This window comes from Elaeis guineensis, chromosome 7 (genome assembly GCF_000442705.2).
Source record: "Elaeis guineensis isolate ETL-2024a chromosome 7, EG11, whole genome shotgun sequence".
NCBI lineage: Eukaryota > Viridiplantae > Streptophyta > Magnoliopsida > Arecales > Arecaceae > Elaeis > Elaeis guineensis.
In genome coordinates, this window is record NC_025999.2 from 12,250,041 (window position 1) to 12,268,659 (window position 18,619).

An 18,619-nucleotide genomic window follows, 5' to 3' on the forward strand; every position below is an offset into this window, starting at 1 on the left:
AGGATGGCTATTGATTGACTTGTGCTGTATGGTATGGAAAGATTTCATCGAACATGTCCACAGAAGAGAACTTGCATATGATAAAGTGGACGCCCAATTGACATGGTGGTCCATGGAATAAACTATTAAAGTCGAATCTCATATAAAGTCTATATCTCGAAATTTACTTTAGAATTCTTTTGATTGGGATATGCAAGAGATAGATATAATCTAATGATTTCTAAGAATAATTTATCTAAAAAAAATTATAGAAGAAATAAATTTTATCATGTAAAAAAATTACTTGGCAAGATGCATTAGAAAAAAAAATTATTATATTTGATTGGAGACAATCTTATAAAAAAGTATTATCAAATTTTTAATAATACCCTTGGATAAAGAGTTTAAGCAATAACAATTTTTCTTCTCAATCTATTTATTGGCCATCCATGACCTAGTTACACAAATATTGGCAATATTAGCTAATTTGAATATTAAAATATATTTATAACTTAATAAATATTTTATATTAATTATACATATATTAAAAATATGCTTCTTATTAGAAATCAATTTTAGTATATTTTGATACATAAATAAATATATTAATTATCAATCAATCCTATGTTAGATTTATTGATAATTTATAAATATTTATTAATAATAAATAATAAATATAATAATATATTAAATATACTATTTATTAATATTATTAATCAATATATTAATATATTTATAATTTATTTATATATATTAACATTAAATATATTAATGTAATTAATATAATATTAATATAATTGAGGCCATTTTCATGCAGAAATGATATTTTTAGACTATCATAAGTTGGTAATTCAGCATTAGCAAATAAATCCTTTTGATGATATTTATTTTATCTTTTTTTTTTAAAATATAATTTTTTATATTAAATATAATAATTTAATATAAAATTTATTTATTTTTTTTTAATGTCAGAGTACCCCTAACCAAATAGGCCCACTAGAGATGAGAAAGGAACTTCGAACCAGAATACCCGTGAAGATCACAATCATCCCCCCACGTGAGTGGCGCGTGACATGCACCAGACCCGTTATGGGTGTTTTGAGTTAGGTGCTTGGCTCTCCCAGGAGGCCAGGATGGGTTTGAACAAGTTCGATCATCACCGAGCCCCAGCTCGGCTTATTTTCGGCTCCGTGGGGCCGGAGCTCCTGGACGAGAAATATAATGAGGTCTCCTCTTTTCTGGAACTTACCACTGCTTCCGCCCACTCTCTTCCCCCCTTGCGGCGGTCGGTGTTCCTCTTCTCCGTTCCAGGTTGGAGGAGGAGGACGAGAATGGCGTTGGCGTTCGACGAGTATGGGAGGCCGTTCATCATCCTAAAGGAGCAGGAGCGGAAGAGCCGGTTGAGGGGCTTGGAGGCTCAGAAGGCCAACATCTCGGCCGGGAAGGCCGTCGCTCGGATCCTCCGCACCTCCCTCGGTCCTAAGGGCATGGACAAGATGCTCCAGAGCCCCGACGGCGATGTCACCATCAGTCAGTTCTCTTTCCCATCGCTCTCTCTCCCTCTCTTTATCTCTGTTTGGTTTCTGTTTGTAGCTAGGGTTTTAGGAGTCCAGAAAGAATGAAGGAAATAAGTTTTCTTTTGTTTTATTTGATGCGTATTTAGTAGCATAAAAACTTTTTTTTCTTTTTTTTTTTTTTTAAATGTCTATGTTGATGGATTTAGTGGCTGATGAAGGAGTTTGGAAAATAATAGTGGGATTGAGCGGTACTGCGGAGAAAGATCGAGGGCGGGAGAGACGGTGTTTTTGGGTATTTTGGAATGATCTGGTGCATTTGGTAGGTTTCCAGCTCTAGTTAGGGTTTTGGTCGATGGTTGATATGGAGAGCTGGTACCTGCTTAATTTTGTTTGCCATTGATTTATACTTTTTTTTTTTTCTTCAAACTGTTTTTTTGGAGAAATGGGAGATGGGAAATTGTGGGATGGGTGAGGTGATGGGTTTTGTCAACTGAACTAATGTGACTGGCTTGGATTTTATCGTATTTTTTTGACAGAAGAGAGGAAGGGAGATGTTGCAGTGCCTCTCAAAAATCTTCCCGATTTAAAAGAATCATAAAAATTGGAAAATGTTGGTGGAGTTGTATTTGTTCCTGTGAACTAGTGATGGACTTTCAAAAGTAATGTAATGCCACCGGTGATGACTGTAATGATGACAGCATGCTATTTGAAGGTCAAGGGAGCAGATTATCACAAAGTAGGAGTGGCATTTATGATTGGCTTAGAACAGTTCTCTAAAAACCTGAAACTAGAGAGGATTAGGTTGAGAGTTCAAGTACTATCTTACGATCTAATAGTTCCTTGCATTTATAGAAAGGTTAATAGCTTTAGATCAATGTATCAGTGTAGCTCATAAATATCGGATTCATTTTCAAATTTTGCACTTTCATGAACACTTTTTCTTTTTTTTTTTTTTTTGTTTTGTTATATGGACAGCAAATGATGGGGCAACAATCTTGGAGCAGATGGACGTTAACAACCAGATTGCAAAGTTGATGGTGGAATTGTCCCGGAGTCAGGACTGTGAAATTGGTGATGGCACCACAGGAGTTGTTGTTGTGGCTGGTGCACTTCTAGAACAGGCTGAGAAGCTTCTGGAACGTGGCATTCATCCTATTTGGATTGCAGAGGGTTATGAGATGGCCTCTAGGATAGCTGTGGAGCATCTTGAGCGAATATCTCAGAAATTTGAATTCAGTGTTAGTAATATTGAACCTTTGGTGCAGACCTGCATGACCACATTGTCTTCAAAGATGTAAGCTCGATTAGTTTTTCAGTTTCTTTTTATTTTTAAGCAGAATGATCATAATATTTATACTTTAGGATTTTTTGTTTCAAGTCTTTTTCTTGTTTAATGAGTTTTGAGTTTAAATTTGGATTGTTGTGAGTTTACGTTTGGAATGTTGATATTTATACCACTATTGTACTATGAGTATAGTAAAATCTTTCTCTCTCTGCACATGCATGCTTGCTTGCTCGCCCACTCTGGTTTGTGCTGCAATCAGTCAGATGCTTATTGCTTTGGTTTGGCTTTTCTTATCTAAGTTTCTTTTAGATCATAATGTCAAGGAAGAATATAATTAGGTCAATTTGATTTTATGTTGATGCTTTTTTGGGGTTCTGCTTTGTCTGAAGCTTAATCTGATTCATTTTCATCTTTATAAAGAAATCATAGGGACTTTCAGTTATCTTTCTGCTATGGAAGTATGATTTGATGATCAAAGCATACATGATGTCTTTGTAGAAGATACAAGATTTGGATGAGTAAGTAATATATTCTTATTATGGAAAAAATAAAGATCTATCTAAAAAAAGAAAAAAAAAACACATTAAAGGAAGAAGAAGGTGCTTGGAATCCTTGTTTGTAATGCAAAAAGGCATTGGACTTAAATAATGAAGGAAAAAAATGGGGGTAGATTCATATCTCATTATAGATAGAAGCCAGGGAGTAATCCTTGTTTGTCAAGTGCAAACAGCAACCAAAGATTTGAGTGATCAAATATAATAAATGATAATTGAAACACATAATAAGATTCATGAGTTAACTTAGTTGGCTTTTCAATGTCTCCAGAACAATGCTAGAGAATCTGTTCACAACTTTACGATTTTGTGAAAATCTTTTAGAATTAAAATAAAATTATGGTATGTCGTTAGACCATGAAATAATTCGGCCCAAGATTTGTCTTGTTTATGGATTTTTTTTTTTCTTATTTGTGTTGTATGCCAAAGGCTTTCAAGGGTCCTAGGGTTAGTATGTAGTTGTAATATTGCTGAAATTTCAAGTTTTGAGTGCTTGGTTGGGAGTTCATCATCTTTTGTGGTGGAGTAGTGCGGCTCAATCCCTTGGTGTGAATCCAAGGATGCTTTTCCTAGGTGTGATTTCTTGGGATCCTTTTCCTGGGTGTGATTCCTTGGGATCCTTATATGAACATAGGTGCCACATTTCAAGTGTAGTATGAGAGGGCTTGTGAGATTCTAGTTTATTGGAGCAAAGGGACTCATGTGACAGGAATTTGGTAGCCCTTTGTCTAGATATAATATCTTACTTAAAGCCCATAGGTCATCTATGAAATAATTCATAACTTTCTATCTTTTCAATTTTGTTTGGTTGTATATAATTGATTTATTGTTTGCTTTTGTGACAACCTTGAACACCACTAGTTGCATTTTCTTTACCATAAATTTGCATCTTTGTTGGTCTTTATTGGTTCTGCTTGCAAACCTAATCTAATCACTTGAAAAAATGCGTCATCATTTGTGAACCCTCACAATTGTGAGGACTTATGCAAGCATATGTTTAGTCGTATATGGGCTATGCATTGGGTAGCAAGGATTCAGGTCCCAGCAAAATGTTGTATGGGACACTGGGACGAGATACTATCCCATGTGTCGAGAAAGAACGTCTTGCTAGCATTCCAGCATTTCGATCGGGACGCCTTGGGACATCCTCTGTCTCAAGTGTCGGGATGAGTCGGGACAGCGGCGCATCCAATTCCATGAAAAAGTTGAGACAGCCCCATCCCACGGAATTTAAAATCTTGCTGGGTAGATTTTGGATATTTATATAGGATCAAAGAATCCAAATAATACTTTTCGCTAGCATTTTTAGATGAGATTTTGGGTTGTGACAAATGGTATTGGAGTGAACCTAGTCCATGGTCCATGTGGACGAGGGGATGCTATAGCACGGGTCTATTGGGCTGACTATGTTTGCTATACCATCCTATACTGCTTAGTACAGGGCGTGCTGTACTATATCGATCTCATATTAGTATGTTGTCTTATACCATACTGGATCACATATTGACACCATGATAGGATGGTATCAGTATGGGATCCGATATCGAGATAGCAAAATTTGGGGCCGACCATGGGCCGATCATGGTATTTATAATTGGATTTATGGTACTTTTGAATGGATTTGGATGTTTAGCTTGGTGAGGATGCTGGGTCTTAAATGAGGAGAGTATGTGAGGATCAGCAGGTGTTCAATCCCATATCGGCTATGTATCCGGTAGATCTTGGGTACTTATACAGGGCCAAAGAATTCAAATAATATCATTCAGCTAGTCTTTTTGGTTAAGGTCTTGGGTTGTGACAAATATGCTGCATCACTCTCTTGATGTTGCTTTCAGCAAGTTGTTTAGTGGGGGGAAAATCTTTGGTCACTGGCGGTTGTGAGTCTCTAGTTGCTTATTTTCTTTCTATCTGATAACTTTTCCAACCTGTTTTTCTTTGTATTTACTACTGAAAATTGGAATTGCCTTCTATGTATTGTAAAAGTGAATGCATCTACTTGTCCTCTAAAACACTGACATTGGGTATTGTACCTCTTCTTCATAGGTTTTTTCAGCTGTATCTCCCATAGTCAGGTTAATTTTTTATGACCTTTGTAATGCATTCACTTAAGATATCTTTGATATAAGGTTATTATCCTTGATGTATGATTTAACCATTTTGGACTAAAACTTATCTGTATTTGTGAATTCACTTGCACTTAAAGCATATCTGTACCCACAAAGCATATTGTGTCGATAAGATTGAGGAAATTGTCATTTGCTTAAGGTATAGGTCTAATTTTTATGCTAATATTGTAAAGGACCATTCCTACTTGGAACAATAACAGCATAAAAATAATTGTCAGAGTCCTTGTTCTGTCATTCTATGATCTTGTGCAAGTAGAAGTTTATTTTGGTGATGTTGCAGTGTTAATCGATGCAAGCGTATGCTAGCTGAGATTGCTGTTAAGGCGGTTCTGGCAGTTGCAGATCTCGAAAGGAAGGATGTAAACCTTGATTTGATTAAAATAGAAGGAAAGGTTGGAGGTAAGTTGGAAGATACCGAGCTCATCTATGGAATAACTGTTGACAAGGAGATGAGCCACCCTCAGATGCCAAAGAGAATTGAAGATGCGAAAATTGCTATTCTGACTTGCCCATTTGAACCACCGAAGCCAAAGACAAAGCATAAGGTTGACATTGACACTGTGGAGAAATTTCAGACCTTACGTCAGCAAGAGCAGAAGTACTTTGATGATATGGTTCAAAAATGCAAGGTAAATAAGCTTTATAGTGTATGCCCAATCTAATATGTTAAAACTAGTACCTATTGACTATGGAACTGATCTGTCTAAGCAACCTTCAGAATCTCAAGGTTGTGCTGATGGTACAAGATTCTAGATCATACTGTATTTCATCTGTCTATTTGAATGATTCCTTCTTCTCAGACTTTGTCCACCTGATCTTCTGCCTTAATCTGTTAAGTTGTTTGCTTCTGTTTTTAGTGACTTTGTTTTTGTTAGAAATTTCAAAATTTAGATTCTTTGATTTTTCATTGTTTCCATGCTCATTAATATGAGAAACAAGCTGTATCTTAGTATCCTATCATATGAAAAGGTAAATTGTTATATGTGTTTCTGCTTTTTAAAAGAGAGCATTTTTATGTAGTTATTTTTGTGATACACACAGGATGTTGGAGCAACCCTCATTATTTGTCAATGGGGTTTTGATGATGAAGCAAATCATCTTTTGATGCATCGGAATTTGCCTGCTGTCAGATGGGTTGGTGGTGTTGAGTTGGAATTGATTGCCATTGCTACAGGTTTGCATTAATGCATTGTTGTTCCTGGGCAGCGAAGAGGTTGCAAATACAACCAAGTTGACTGATAATCTGTTTATTCTGACAGGTGGAAGAATAGTTCCCAGATTCCAAGAACTGACACCTGAAAAGCTGGGAAGGGTGTGATTTATTTTGAATTTTGTTAACATAAGGGTTTTATAATTTTGGAATTTTCAACATTTGCTTCTATCATATCTTGATCAGCTAAATTTTAAAGTCCAAATTAACTTGTTTAAATAATTTTAGTCTCTTGTTTTTGTGTCGATGATGAATGGACCACTGGTCTTCAAGAGATGATGCCTTGGTGGAGAATTAAATTGCTTGTAGTAGAGTGAGCAAAGTGCTATAATTAAATTCTGGATAATGTGCCGGGTGGATAAGACTTAGTTAACAATTTAACTAAATAAAGAGCATAAAAAGACTAGGGTAAAGTTAGTAGGACTCCTGCAATTTGATGACTCGAATATAGATCAATGACTTGTTCTATAATTTTACTTTCCTATTTTATAGTGGTTTAGATATACTTTCAAGTATATTTAGACCAAGTTAAGGGTAGATTGTGTTGGCAGTTGTTTTGGAGCATTTTTGGATTAAAGAAAATTGAACTAGAAAAGTGTATTTCAATTTTTTAAATGAGAGATAGAAGTATAGAAATGTGACTTTATGGAGAGTCAATAAAATAATATGAGAGTACATGTTTGTAGTAATTGTAGTGACTGACTAAATTTTAGATCTTCTAACAATTTAGGATTTAGAAAACTGAAGAGCATTAAGTATGTTGGAACACATATATACATACTCTTTTGATGAAGAATACTTTGAATAAAATTTGTGATTAAGAACTAGGGTATGTAAAGTCACGGATAATGCTGTCCTAAGCATGATTATATTTTATATCTTTATGGTAAAATGGCAGATTCAAAGCATGTGGAATGAAATCAGTCTGTTTTTTTATTAAGAACTTGCTGATAGGGCTAGAGCAAAAATCTTTTGATGTTCATTGCTATGTTTGGTAGGCCACAACAATTGAAACATTTGTTATGGATGTATGGATAAAACTCTATAACTACAATACATGTTTGTCTTGTGAGTCCATGAAAGGGTGTTGATGACATTTTTCACCATGAAAAATGTGAAGTAGATTCTTTTATCAATCAACTGCATTTGTTCTGTGTGATTTTTCGTAGAAAAATCTATTCAAGCAATTTATCAAGGGAAAACTAAGGTATGATTTTTTGCAAATTCATGCAGAACCACCTATCAAAACTAAAAAGTGTAACTAAAACTTCTTCCTTTTTTTTTTTTTTCCTTTTATCATCATGCTTTCTCATTTCAAGTTCCTTCTTTTCATTTTACAAACATAGTTTATCACCTGTGTAAAAACATCTTAAGTTGGCCTGGAATTTACAGTATTATCATTTTCTTGTCATAGTGCTCAAGTTCTTTATTTAAATCAGGTGCATGTATATTTGAAAATGAATTTGAGGATATATTATACGTAATTACATACATTAGGTACACCATGCATGCATGCTGATCACTCAGAGTTCTCACATATATCAAGTTGAGATAGAATCCTGTTAGTGGGATTCAATTTAGAAAGCAACTAGTGCAAAGCTAATGGTAGACTTGAGTTAATAATGTATCATAACTGATCATCTATAGCATCAAAATGCCTGAACCGAAGAAGTCATATGTTTTTGCAGTTTCTTATGTATTTACTAAATGAACACAAATGAAGGGATATTAAAAGGGCTAGTGTCTCAAAATGTTTATAGGCCTTTTAAATTAAGACTCCACATTAGGGTTCACTGAACTGGATAGAACCGTCCGATTTGGGGTGCGCTAAACCAAATGGGTGGTCAATCGGGATGGTTCTAGTGTGCAAAATGAGACATTGCAAGGATGGGGGAGGGAGAAGGAAAAAGAGGAAAAGAGAGAGGAAGGGGGAGGAGAAGGAAAGGCTAGGAAGGCCATCGGAGGATCGCTGAGGCCACTAGAGGGGTGTCGAGGCCACTCGAGCTCTGCCCTCCTCCTCCTCTTGGGGGAGAGGGGGAGAGGGAGTGAGAGAGAGGGTAGGGAGGCCGGCGGTGGCTGCTGGAGGGCCGTGGATGGCTAGACCTCCGTTTTCGACCTCCTGTGGTTTTGATTGATCTGTTTTACTTTTTTGATGACTTAGTGAAGTTGGCTGTCCTATTTCAATTGAAACAAGGGCGAGCACCCCTGTTTTATTTTTTTGTTGCCGATTTCACTTAAAACTGATCGATCAAAGTAGGAGCGAGCACCTAAGCTGCAAGAGGTTGGGGAGGTTTGGCCTCCCCACCCCCTTTCTCTCTTCCCTCTCCTCCCCTTCTTTCCTCTCTTGATTCTTCCTCTACCCCGCTCCTTCGGTCATTCGAAAACTCTACGGCCCTCCAGCGGCTACTGCTGACCTCCCCGATTTCTCCCTGCCCCTCTCTGCCCCCTCTCTCTTTTCAGTTCTCCCTCTCTTCTTCTCTTTCTCTATTGTGTTAGTTTGGATCTAGCACGGAATGGCATGGAGGCGTACCGAATCATACCACCAACTGATCGGTATGGGCCCCACTACTAGCACAACCAACCTTGCTCCACATTGTAGATCATTATCTACACATGTTAAAGTGCATAAGAACCAAACTTAAGGGAGGTGCTTCTAAGTTGCAATTCAAGTTCAAATAGTTGCTTCATGCCTCTGTGAGTCTATGGCCAGCCAATGCACAAGTAGAAAGTCTATCAAAAGAAAAGTGATTTGCATTTTAGAATGTTGTTAGTCATTCTAAATGAGATGATCAATGCCTCCATGTTTGTTAGTCATTCTTAATGACTAAATCTTTAGTTTGGATTGCTTATCATTGATTTGCACTGATAGAATGTGGGCTCAAATCTTGCTTCTAGGATTATGTTTCAAATCTACATATTATTTGTATATACGTGTAAGCTATAGATAGACTATGTTTATGGATATATGGGTTCATTATAATGCGAGACCCTAGGGTGAATTGAACAGTTTCTCTTATGCTATTATAAAGATGATCCTTTTGATTGAAGTTCTTTAGGAAGACAAAAATATGAGAATTACACTTACCGAGAAAGGGATATATTTCAGGACCCATAAATAAATTTATAGTACCGTCATCCCCAGCATATCATGAGTTGATGGCCTTTTATCTAATGCTCTTTTCTCTTGAATTACAACCCTTGTATGCACAGAATGCATCTTTCCTCATAAAAGGAGTGGGAGTTTGCCTTAAGACAACATAATATGCTATCTATAACAGAGTCTAACAGAGAAAAATCCAAGTACTCTACCTGAGATCTGTTAGATATGATGGTAGAATTTTCAAATTATTTTTTCTCCAATTCTCAAATCATTGGACTATTTAATAAACGCATGAGAAGGACCAAAGTTATCAACAAAAATCTTTTCATATTATATTTTTATAATTTTAAGGTGCTTCACATGTCTGCTTCATACTACTTTTTCCCCTTTTAAAATCTTTTCCCATTTATAGATGCTTTTCTTTGTTATCTATATTGTTTGTATTGTACTTTTCATATTAGAAATCAACTTTTTATGTCTTTGCTATGAATCATTTTGCCATCTGTTCCCATAAAGGACCAAGACTGCTTGTTTTACCAAACATTTCCTTACAATTTCTCTCCATGTTTTAGATCGCTCAGATGCTACAGTGCTAATGTCAGATCTAAAGTGTTCCATATTTAGATGCATGGGAACAACTAGAATTCAGGTTGCTCTAAATGCTTCCTTTTAAACTTGCAAGTCAAACCTTCTCCAACTTTTCCAAATCTTCTTTTCCCCTTTTGTTTGGAGAAGCTTGCTTGCTTCCCATTTTCAGTAGGCAATGCTTCATCAGCTGCTTTGGGTTGTTTTGACCAACTTTTGGCACTTCACTACCGAAAATGTAGGTGCCAAACCAGTTAAACATCTACCCTTTGGCATGCTTTTAACATGATTGCCTGGTAGATAAGACATTTTGAGGGAAATTTGTCAACCTAACATTTAGACTCAAGCATTGGGCTGATTTCAGCATAGAGTTAATATGCCACCTGTGGGCATGAGCATGATATCATGCAGCTTGGTCTCGGGGGCTTAAGAATAAGAAAGAGGAATCTTGTGGAAATATCATGGAATAAGATTCGATCTATTTATGGGGATTTTATAAGTATCCCATTCCAAAAATAGAAAGTTTGAAATAATTGAGATTTTTTCGAAGATTGGATGTAGTTACTAATTCATGATCTGGCATGTACAGAATGAAAACTTCATTCTTGATTCTATGAGAATTTTTATGAAAGCATTTCATTTGCTTCTCGTCTATGAAAGTTACGTTTTCCTATAATGTATCCTAATTTTTGGCCTAATTTTTCATCTGATGATCGATTCAGCCTCTGATAAAAAATATAGACCTTGCTTATATTTCACTCTTCAACAAGTTCAGTAAGTGCAGTCAATTTTGTCTCTCCTAGATGCTGGTTAGTGATCTCCCATTTTGGAACCTGTTCTTTCCATGACCCCCCTTAGAAATCTCATTGATATCTATTCTTTTTTTTTTTTTTTGGGTTCTGGCTTGGCTAGGTGGGATAGCCGAGCCATCCCCTTTTATTTCATATGAGGGGCCAGGCCAAATGAATGAAGAAACAAATTTATTCAACCAATAAAAGGAAGATGGTGGATCCTTTGCCATTGCAATGTCTATATGAATCTTCTGCCCTCTCTCTTACATTATCTCTTTAAATATTGTTACTGTTCTTAGTTGATTGCTTGCATGCATGTGTTTCCTGAGAGAATTGTTTTCTACTTGTTGTGACTAACCAGGCTGGACTAGTTAGAGAAAAATCATTTGGAACAACGAAGGATCGGATGTTGTATATTGAACAATGCGCAAACTCAAGGGCTGTGACCATATTCATTCGTGGTGGTATGTAAATATAGTTCATATCTGCCTTATTTTTTAATTATTGATGGAATAAGGTGTTGATTTGCGTTATCATTTATATAATGTCATATAATTTCCAGGTAAGCATTATTATTGGCTCATTGTGAGTCCACATTTGGTTTTATCATTGTTATTGGCTCATTGTGGTTTGCCTTGTCAAGTTGTTTGAGTTATACATACATAGATATATGCATGCATGCATATGTATATGTATGTATGTGCAAGCTAAGTCTGTGATGTAAATCTGACTAACATGAATGCTTGATCTGATTCCTTGGGCCTTGATTGGGCCTTGATGCTGTTATCAGCTAGTTCAGCTCCCACTAGCAAGACCTGCAGCTTAGTTGAACCAGCGCAGCTTGTAGAACTTTTAATGACACTTATCCATCTAACACTGTTTTATTATGTATTTTTGGGTGCACTTGCCTAGTGCATGTGCATATATATGAACCACTGAGAAATGATTCTGGAGAATAGATATTTATATCTTGTGCAGCAGAGTGGTGTGTCTGTATAGGCACACCTCAGTGTGCAGGTACACCTGGAAATGTCATATTTGTTAGTAATGCCTGCTTCTGGCCATGGATTTTGAGATTCTGCTCTAAACATATGTTTGTGATCCACTTAATGCTTGTCTTGGAAATTAATCTATTTTTGTTGTGCAAAATGGATGTAAAGGAATAAAAACTTGAGGAAAAATGCTGCTAATTTATGTGAATTTTCAATTGTGGTTGAATAGGTAACAAAATGGTGATAGAGGAAACTAAGCGTAGTCTTCATGATGCGCTATGTGTGGCAAGGAATCTGATCCGTAACAATTCCATTGTTTATGGTGGTGGTTCAGCTGAGATATCTTGCTCGATCGCCGTAGAAGCCGCTGCAGATAGATACCCTGGAGTCGAGCAAGTAAATGGCTTTTGGGTTTTTGAAATATTTGTTAATATATGATGATCCTACTTTCACCTTTTTCCTTCTATATCTGCAGTATGCTATCAGGTCCTTTGCTGAAGCTTTAGATTCTATTCCGATGGCTCTGGCAGAGAACAGTGGTCTCCAACTTATTGATACTCTCACTGCAGTCAAATCTCAGCAAATCAAGGTTTGTTGTTAAATTTACTGTTTCTACTGTACGAGAGTATTAAACATTGGGATGCTGTGCCTTTATTAAAAAAGGTGTGCTCTGTTTTGCTGCCCTTGTTTTTGATAATTTATCAACTCATTATGTTTTAGCTGGAAGCCCCATGATTCATGTGTTCTCCTACTTTTAATTCCATGCACTTTCTAATTTTAGGATACGAGGTATTGGACCAATATAAGTCATCTTTCCACTGTGTAGATCAACCAATATGGTCTGATTGCAGAGAGCCATATAATCCTTTTTTTTAAAAAAAGTCAAGCTAGTCCCGGAAAAATCTAGCAAAAAGCAAGTGGGGAAAGGATAAAAGACTCAGAAAAGACTGTTTGCACGTTGAGAATTGTCTCCTTTTCCATGTTCTCACTATTATGGTCTACTTTCAAAAAAACAGTACATTTTTTGTAATTAGAATACAGGTTTTGGTGTATCGACTATCCTATTTTCCTCATATGAACAGCATATTAAGTGAATTAAGTTTAAAATTAATTGTATTACTAGCTACAAAGTCTTCAAAGTTTAAAGTTACTATCATTTAATATGCAGATCTTCTCATTGTTAGCTTGGCTTATGTTTCTCCCTTTCAATATTCTGTATATGCTTGGGAGCAGAAGCAAAGCAAAAAGTAATAGTTTGCAAAATTTAAAAATGCACATAAGCATTACAATAAAAAAAACCTCTTTCATAAACTTCTATGTCTGGATGTTTTGTATCATATATCCATATTACTTTGTATGGAGCTATATAAATCAAGGTTTGCCATCTTGATACCTGGACCCTATATTAGTACCATCTTATTACATCATTAGTACACGGTATGGTACGGTAAGGTTCAGCATACCTAGTATTCTGTACAGCTACAATATGGTATGCTCGGTTCGGTATGGTACCAATTAGTATGGCAAATCTTGATATAAATGATGTACATGCCAGTGTGTGTGAGAGAGAGAGAGAGAGGTTTCATGGAGTGGCCGGCGATGTTGCTGGTGGTGTTGCAAGGGCTGGAAGAAAGGGAGGGAGTGAGACAAGATGTGAGAAGTATGGGACCCTGCCGGCCTTGACTGCCTTCACATCCACTGTGAGGCTTTCATAGTGCCACCTCACTTGGACCACCATCTTCTTGGGAATCCTTGTAGTGATTAGTTCTCACCATCTGTGCTCCTCCTCTGCTTTCATGGGTGTTGCCATGTTGTTGCCACAATGTTCTTGAAGGCTTTCTCCACCCTACTCTAGCTGACCTCCGTACAGTTGACCTCTATACTGCTGCCACCGACAACATGATGATGGATGAAGATTAGGGTAGGTGAGAAAGGGTGGCAGGTGAAGGTGGCAGGGCTAAGTGGGGTGTGGTAATGTGGGAGAGAAAGGGAAACTAAATACGGCTCTCATTTATCACATTCACCTGACTGAGCCGTTGAATTAAAATCTAACAGCTGATTATTTGTAACATAAAATTATAGATAACATAAAATTATATAGATAATATATAATAAATGTAATATTATATGTAATTATATTTGAGCTGGCTTGTGAGCCGAAACCGAAGTCGAGCCCAACTTGTGCTTGACTCATTATGTTCAGATGTCGAAAAACTGGCTTGAGCTCGCTTTGTTCGGTAATCTAGCAAGCTGAGTTTGAGTTGAATTATGAGCTGAACACAGGTTGGCATGTGAGCAGCTTGCTGGTTTGTCAGCCCTAGTTACAAGGATGAGGGGGTGGGGACCTTTTTTCCCCTTTTTTCGATGAATGTTGATCTTTTAGTGATGGATGGTTTATTTTAGAGTTTGTAATGTTGATACTATTGTATGGATTGCAATCTATGTATTTGAACAAGGACAACTTGGAGTTTGTGGATATTGATGTCATTGCCTGTAGCATGAATTATCAATATCGGGACAACCCATTATACTAAATTTTCTTTTCACATACAATTAATGTGAGTACATGTACCAGCTGAGTAGTAATATTTTTTTTCAGAGATTTGTTATATCAATGTATCTAGATATGTTGGAGCTGTAACCCTTGTCTGTGGCCATCCTTCATAGATTTTGCTAAAGATCAAAGTTCAACAATGGACATATACCATCTCATTTCACTTTTCATTAGATTTCTTTCAGACAATTCTAAGTATATTTTGGAAATTAGGAGGTGTCCAATCTACACTGGATGTACAAGGATAAGATGGCTGTAGTATCAGTGCTATACCACAGAACTAATTGACGAGATTTGTTGGGCATTAGTTTTTAATTGACAGGCATGTGCGGGGTATGTAATCACTTGTAGGGATTGTCAGGTCTTCTTGTGTCTCTTGTATTTTCTGATTTCTTCCTTACTCTTGACTCTTTTTCCCTGTTACAATGGCATGGTATCCATGTATAGCAACCCCAGGCATCTAAATGCCCCTAGAACCCTCTGTTTAATGGCTCTCTCTATGCATTATATAGGTCTTCATAGTTTGAAGTAGGTATTCCATTAATCAACTTTATTGACAGGAACCAGTAGCTATGTACGGTGGTTCTGGCAGATTTTACTTGTACCCTGACTTTTCCTAATATGGCTCAGAGATGTATGTGGTTTGTAAGCTTTTTTGAATGCTTTTCTGCAGGAGAACAATCCATATTGTGGCATAGATTGTAATGATGTTGGGACGAACAACATGCAAGAGCAAAATGTATTTGAGACGCTGATCGGCAAGCAGCAGCAGATCTTGCTTGCAACACAGGTGGTGAAAATGATTTTGAAAATTGACGACGTGATCACCCCTTCTGATTATTGATTGTATTTGAGAGGCCAAAATTTGTGGCAGAGTTATGCGTTCATGAGAATCCATTTAGCTATGTGGAAGAGAAAGTTACAGTTGTTAGATGAGTTTGGTGTCTGAATCTGTTATTCATTTTTTGCTTTGGGTGCAACTTTTGTGCTGAGGTTATGATTTGTAGATGGAGTTGTGACTCAAAATTTTTCTATTGCGTTTTTGGTGGTTTATTTAACTGATGTTAAAGCCATCTTTGTTTTCTACTCAGATTCTCGTATGAGCTTATCATGGGATTGTTTGTAACTACGAACTGGAGGAAGATATATGGCACGGCAAGTAGTATTTAAATTTACAATCATCAGGTCTCGCCTTGTTGCCCATCAGGGGAGAGAGCTATGTTCTGTTTCTTGGGTGCTTGAAGGCTACTATTTTCAATCCTAAATCTGTTTCTTAATGAAAAGCATTCATGTTTGGATGGCTGATAAAGGTCAAGGGTCGTACGTTAATCAAGAGTTCAATTGTAGCCATCGCGGTGATGGCAAAACCTGTGATCTACGGGCTGGTAATCTCATGTCCATCACGGTTTCTTGCGTTTGAACTGTAAGTCTTTGAGTGTGCCCTTTGTCTTCTGCCATGTACGTTTGGTATTTTGTACTTCTGTGCTTGCTAGATGTGCATAACAAAGTTCTTCAGAATGATGTGCGATAAGTTTTTGAGCTGTTGGGTATAAAATATCCACGATCGAAGTTCTCAGCGGGATTGATCTTTGCGAGTTCCGTCTACGACGTCAAGGAGGACTCCGTTCGGACTCCTACGAGAGTCGGGTTCCGTCCGCGACTCCAAAGAAGACTCCGTCCGGACTTCTACGGGAGTCGGGCTCCGTCGGCGACTCCAAGGAGAATTCCGTCCGGACTCCTACGGGAGTCGGGCTTCATCCACGACTTCAATCGCAAAGAGGACTTTGCTCGGGCTCCTAAGGGAGCCGGGCTCCGTCCTCAACTTCAACTGCCAGTAAGCCTTGTCCGGACTCCCACGGGAGTCGGACTTTGCCTTTGATTTTAATTGCAGGAAGACTCCGCCCGGACTCCCACGGGAGCCGGACTCCGCCTACGACTTCGACCGCAAGTAGACTCCGCCCGGACTTCTACGGAAGCCGGGCTCCGTCCTCAACTTCAACTGCCAGTAAGCCTTGTCCAGACTCCCACGGGAGCCGGACTTCGCCTTTGATTTTAATTGCAGGAAGACTCCGCCCGGACTCCTACGGGAGCCGGACTCCGCCTACGACTTCAACCGCAAGTAGACTCCGCTCGGATTTCTACGGGAGCCGGGCTCCGTCCTCAATTTCAACTGCCAGTAAGCCTTGTCCGGACTCCTACGGGAGCCGGACTTCGCCTTTGATTTTATTTGCAGGTAGACTCCACCCGAACTCCTACGGGAGCCGGACTCCGCCTATGACTTCAACTGTAAGTAGACTTCGCCCAAACTCCTACGGGTACCGGACCTCGCTACCGACTCCAACCGAACTTCGGCCGACAAGTCTGGACCCCCTGGCGCGACGCAGCAATGGCCACGATCCTGCTCCACTCCCTGCGGCGGACCCTACGCAGCTCCATCACTCCCTGACAGACCGTATTAACGGCCACAATTCTACTCCACTCCCTGCGGCGGATCTTGTACGATTCTACCACTCCCTGACAAGTCACGACGGCGGACGCCGCTCCACTCCCGTAACTGACTCCACGTGGCAAGCCACGGCGATAGCCACGATCCCACTCCACTACCCTCCGTAATAAATTTCTCCTGACTCTGGGCGGCCCACTATCAGACGGTTACAGGCGTCGCTATCAATTTGTCACCCCCTCCGCCTATAAAAGGGGAACCCCAGATACGTTATTCGATAAGCTCTAGTTTTTACCTAAAAACTCTGCTAAAATCTCCATTCGAGCACTCCATTCTTATTAAGGCAGAGAACTGACTTGAGCGTCGGAGGGTCTTGCCGGAGCAACCCCACCTCCGATTTAGACTTCTTTTGCAGGTCCCGACGGCGACCGCGACTCCCTCGACTCCAGCTTCTCCGACGCAAGCGGATTTTTGCACCAACAGGATTGGCGCTAGAGGAAGGGGCCTGTGTCTTCGCAGTATCCTTGTTCTTAAAGGAGCGCTCAACGGAGCCGCCTCCGGTCATCTTCTCCGGCGCCCACCCCTCCTTTCCCCCACTGGATCCTCGCCGGATGCCTTCTCGCGAAGCATCCGCGCAGCTACCCACGGCCTTCGCAGCCATATCTCGGACCCCGATCTCGCCTCTGGTTTCCCAGGCCTCGCATCCTCCGACTATGGTCGCCGACATGGAATGGCCGGGCGATCGGCCTCCGACGGACTCCGCCAACACCATCTCGGGAGGATCCCGGCAGAAAACGACCGGCATACCGGCTGTATCCCCCAAGCGGCAAAAGACTGAAGAGCCCATAACCTTTACCGAAGAAGACACTCAGGGAGTCCAATTTTCTAATAACGACGCGGTCGTAGTTTCCTTGAATATAGCAAACTACGACATCCGTCGCGTTCTTGTCGACAATGGAAGTTCGGCCGACATCTTGTTCTACGACGCCTTTTCAAGAATGTCCACCCTTGACAGCCATCTGAGGCCGATTAGCTCCCCTTTGGTAGGGTTTACCGGCGATGCCGTTCTGACGGAAGGAATAATAACTTTGACTGTGGCCGCAGGTCAATATCCAAGACAATCCAGAGCCCTGATGAATTTCTTGGTGGTGAAGGCGCCATCAGCCTACAATGTAATCCTCGGCCGACCCGGCCTCAACGCTCTCCGAGCCGTCGTATCGACCTACCATTTGAAGTTGAAGTTCCCCACCAGCCAGGGGATCAGAGAGGTCCGGGGAGACCAAGCCCTGGCCAGACACTACTACAATATAGCCTTGCAAAGAAGCGATCAATCCGACCCCTGTCCCGTCGATGGACTGGATGCTCGTGATGACCTCGCCGAAGAAAGGGGCGCCCCAATCGAAGATCTGGTACCAATCCCTTTGAATGACGGGAACGCGGAGCATGTAGCGATGATCGGCTCCAACCTAGGGGAGGAGGTGCG

General features: G+C 39.3%; 2 protein-coding genes across 2 annotated transcripts in view; both read left to right on the forward strand.

Annotated features, from left to right (window-relative positions):
• The first annotated feature begins 1,175 nt into the window (after positions 1-1,175).
• Positions 1,176-15,783, forward strand: LOC105049140 (T-complex protein 1 subunit epsilon). The gene is made up of 9 exons (XM_010928705.3): positions 1,176-1,509; positions 2,472-2,790; positions 5,742-6,090; positions 6,503-6,635; positions 6,721-6,773; positions 11,509-11,611; positions 12,369-12,535; positions 12,615-12,728; positions 15,367-15,783. The coding sequence occupies exons 1-9, from the start codon at positions 1,311-1,313 to the stop codon at positions 15,535-15,537; spliced, it is 1,608 nt and encodes a 535-aa protein (XP_010927007.1). The 5' UTR covers positions 1,176-1,310; the 3' UTR covers positions 15,538-15,783.
• Positions 15,784-15,980: 197 nt separating this feature from the next.
• The window catches only part of LOC105049141 (AP2-like ethylene-responsive transcription factor SMOS1), a 34,532-nt gene continuing 31,893 nt past the window's right edge, over positions 15,981-18,619 (forward strand). The window contains exon 1 of the mRNA XM_010928708.4: positions 15,981-16,116. The gene's annotated coding sequence lies outside the window, so the exon portion shown is untranslated. The remainder of the gene's footprint in view (positions 16,117-18,619) is intronic.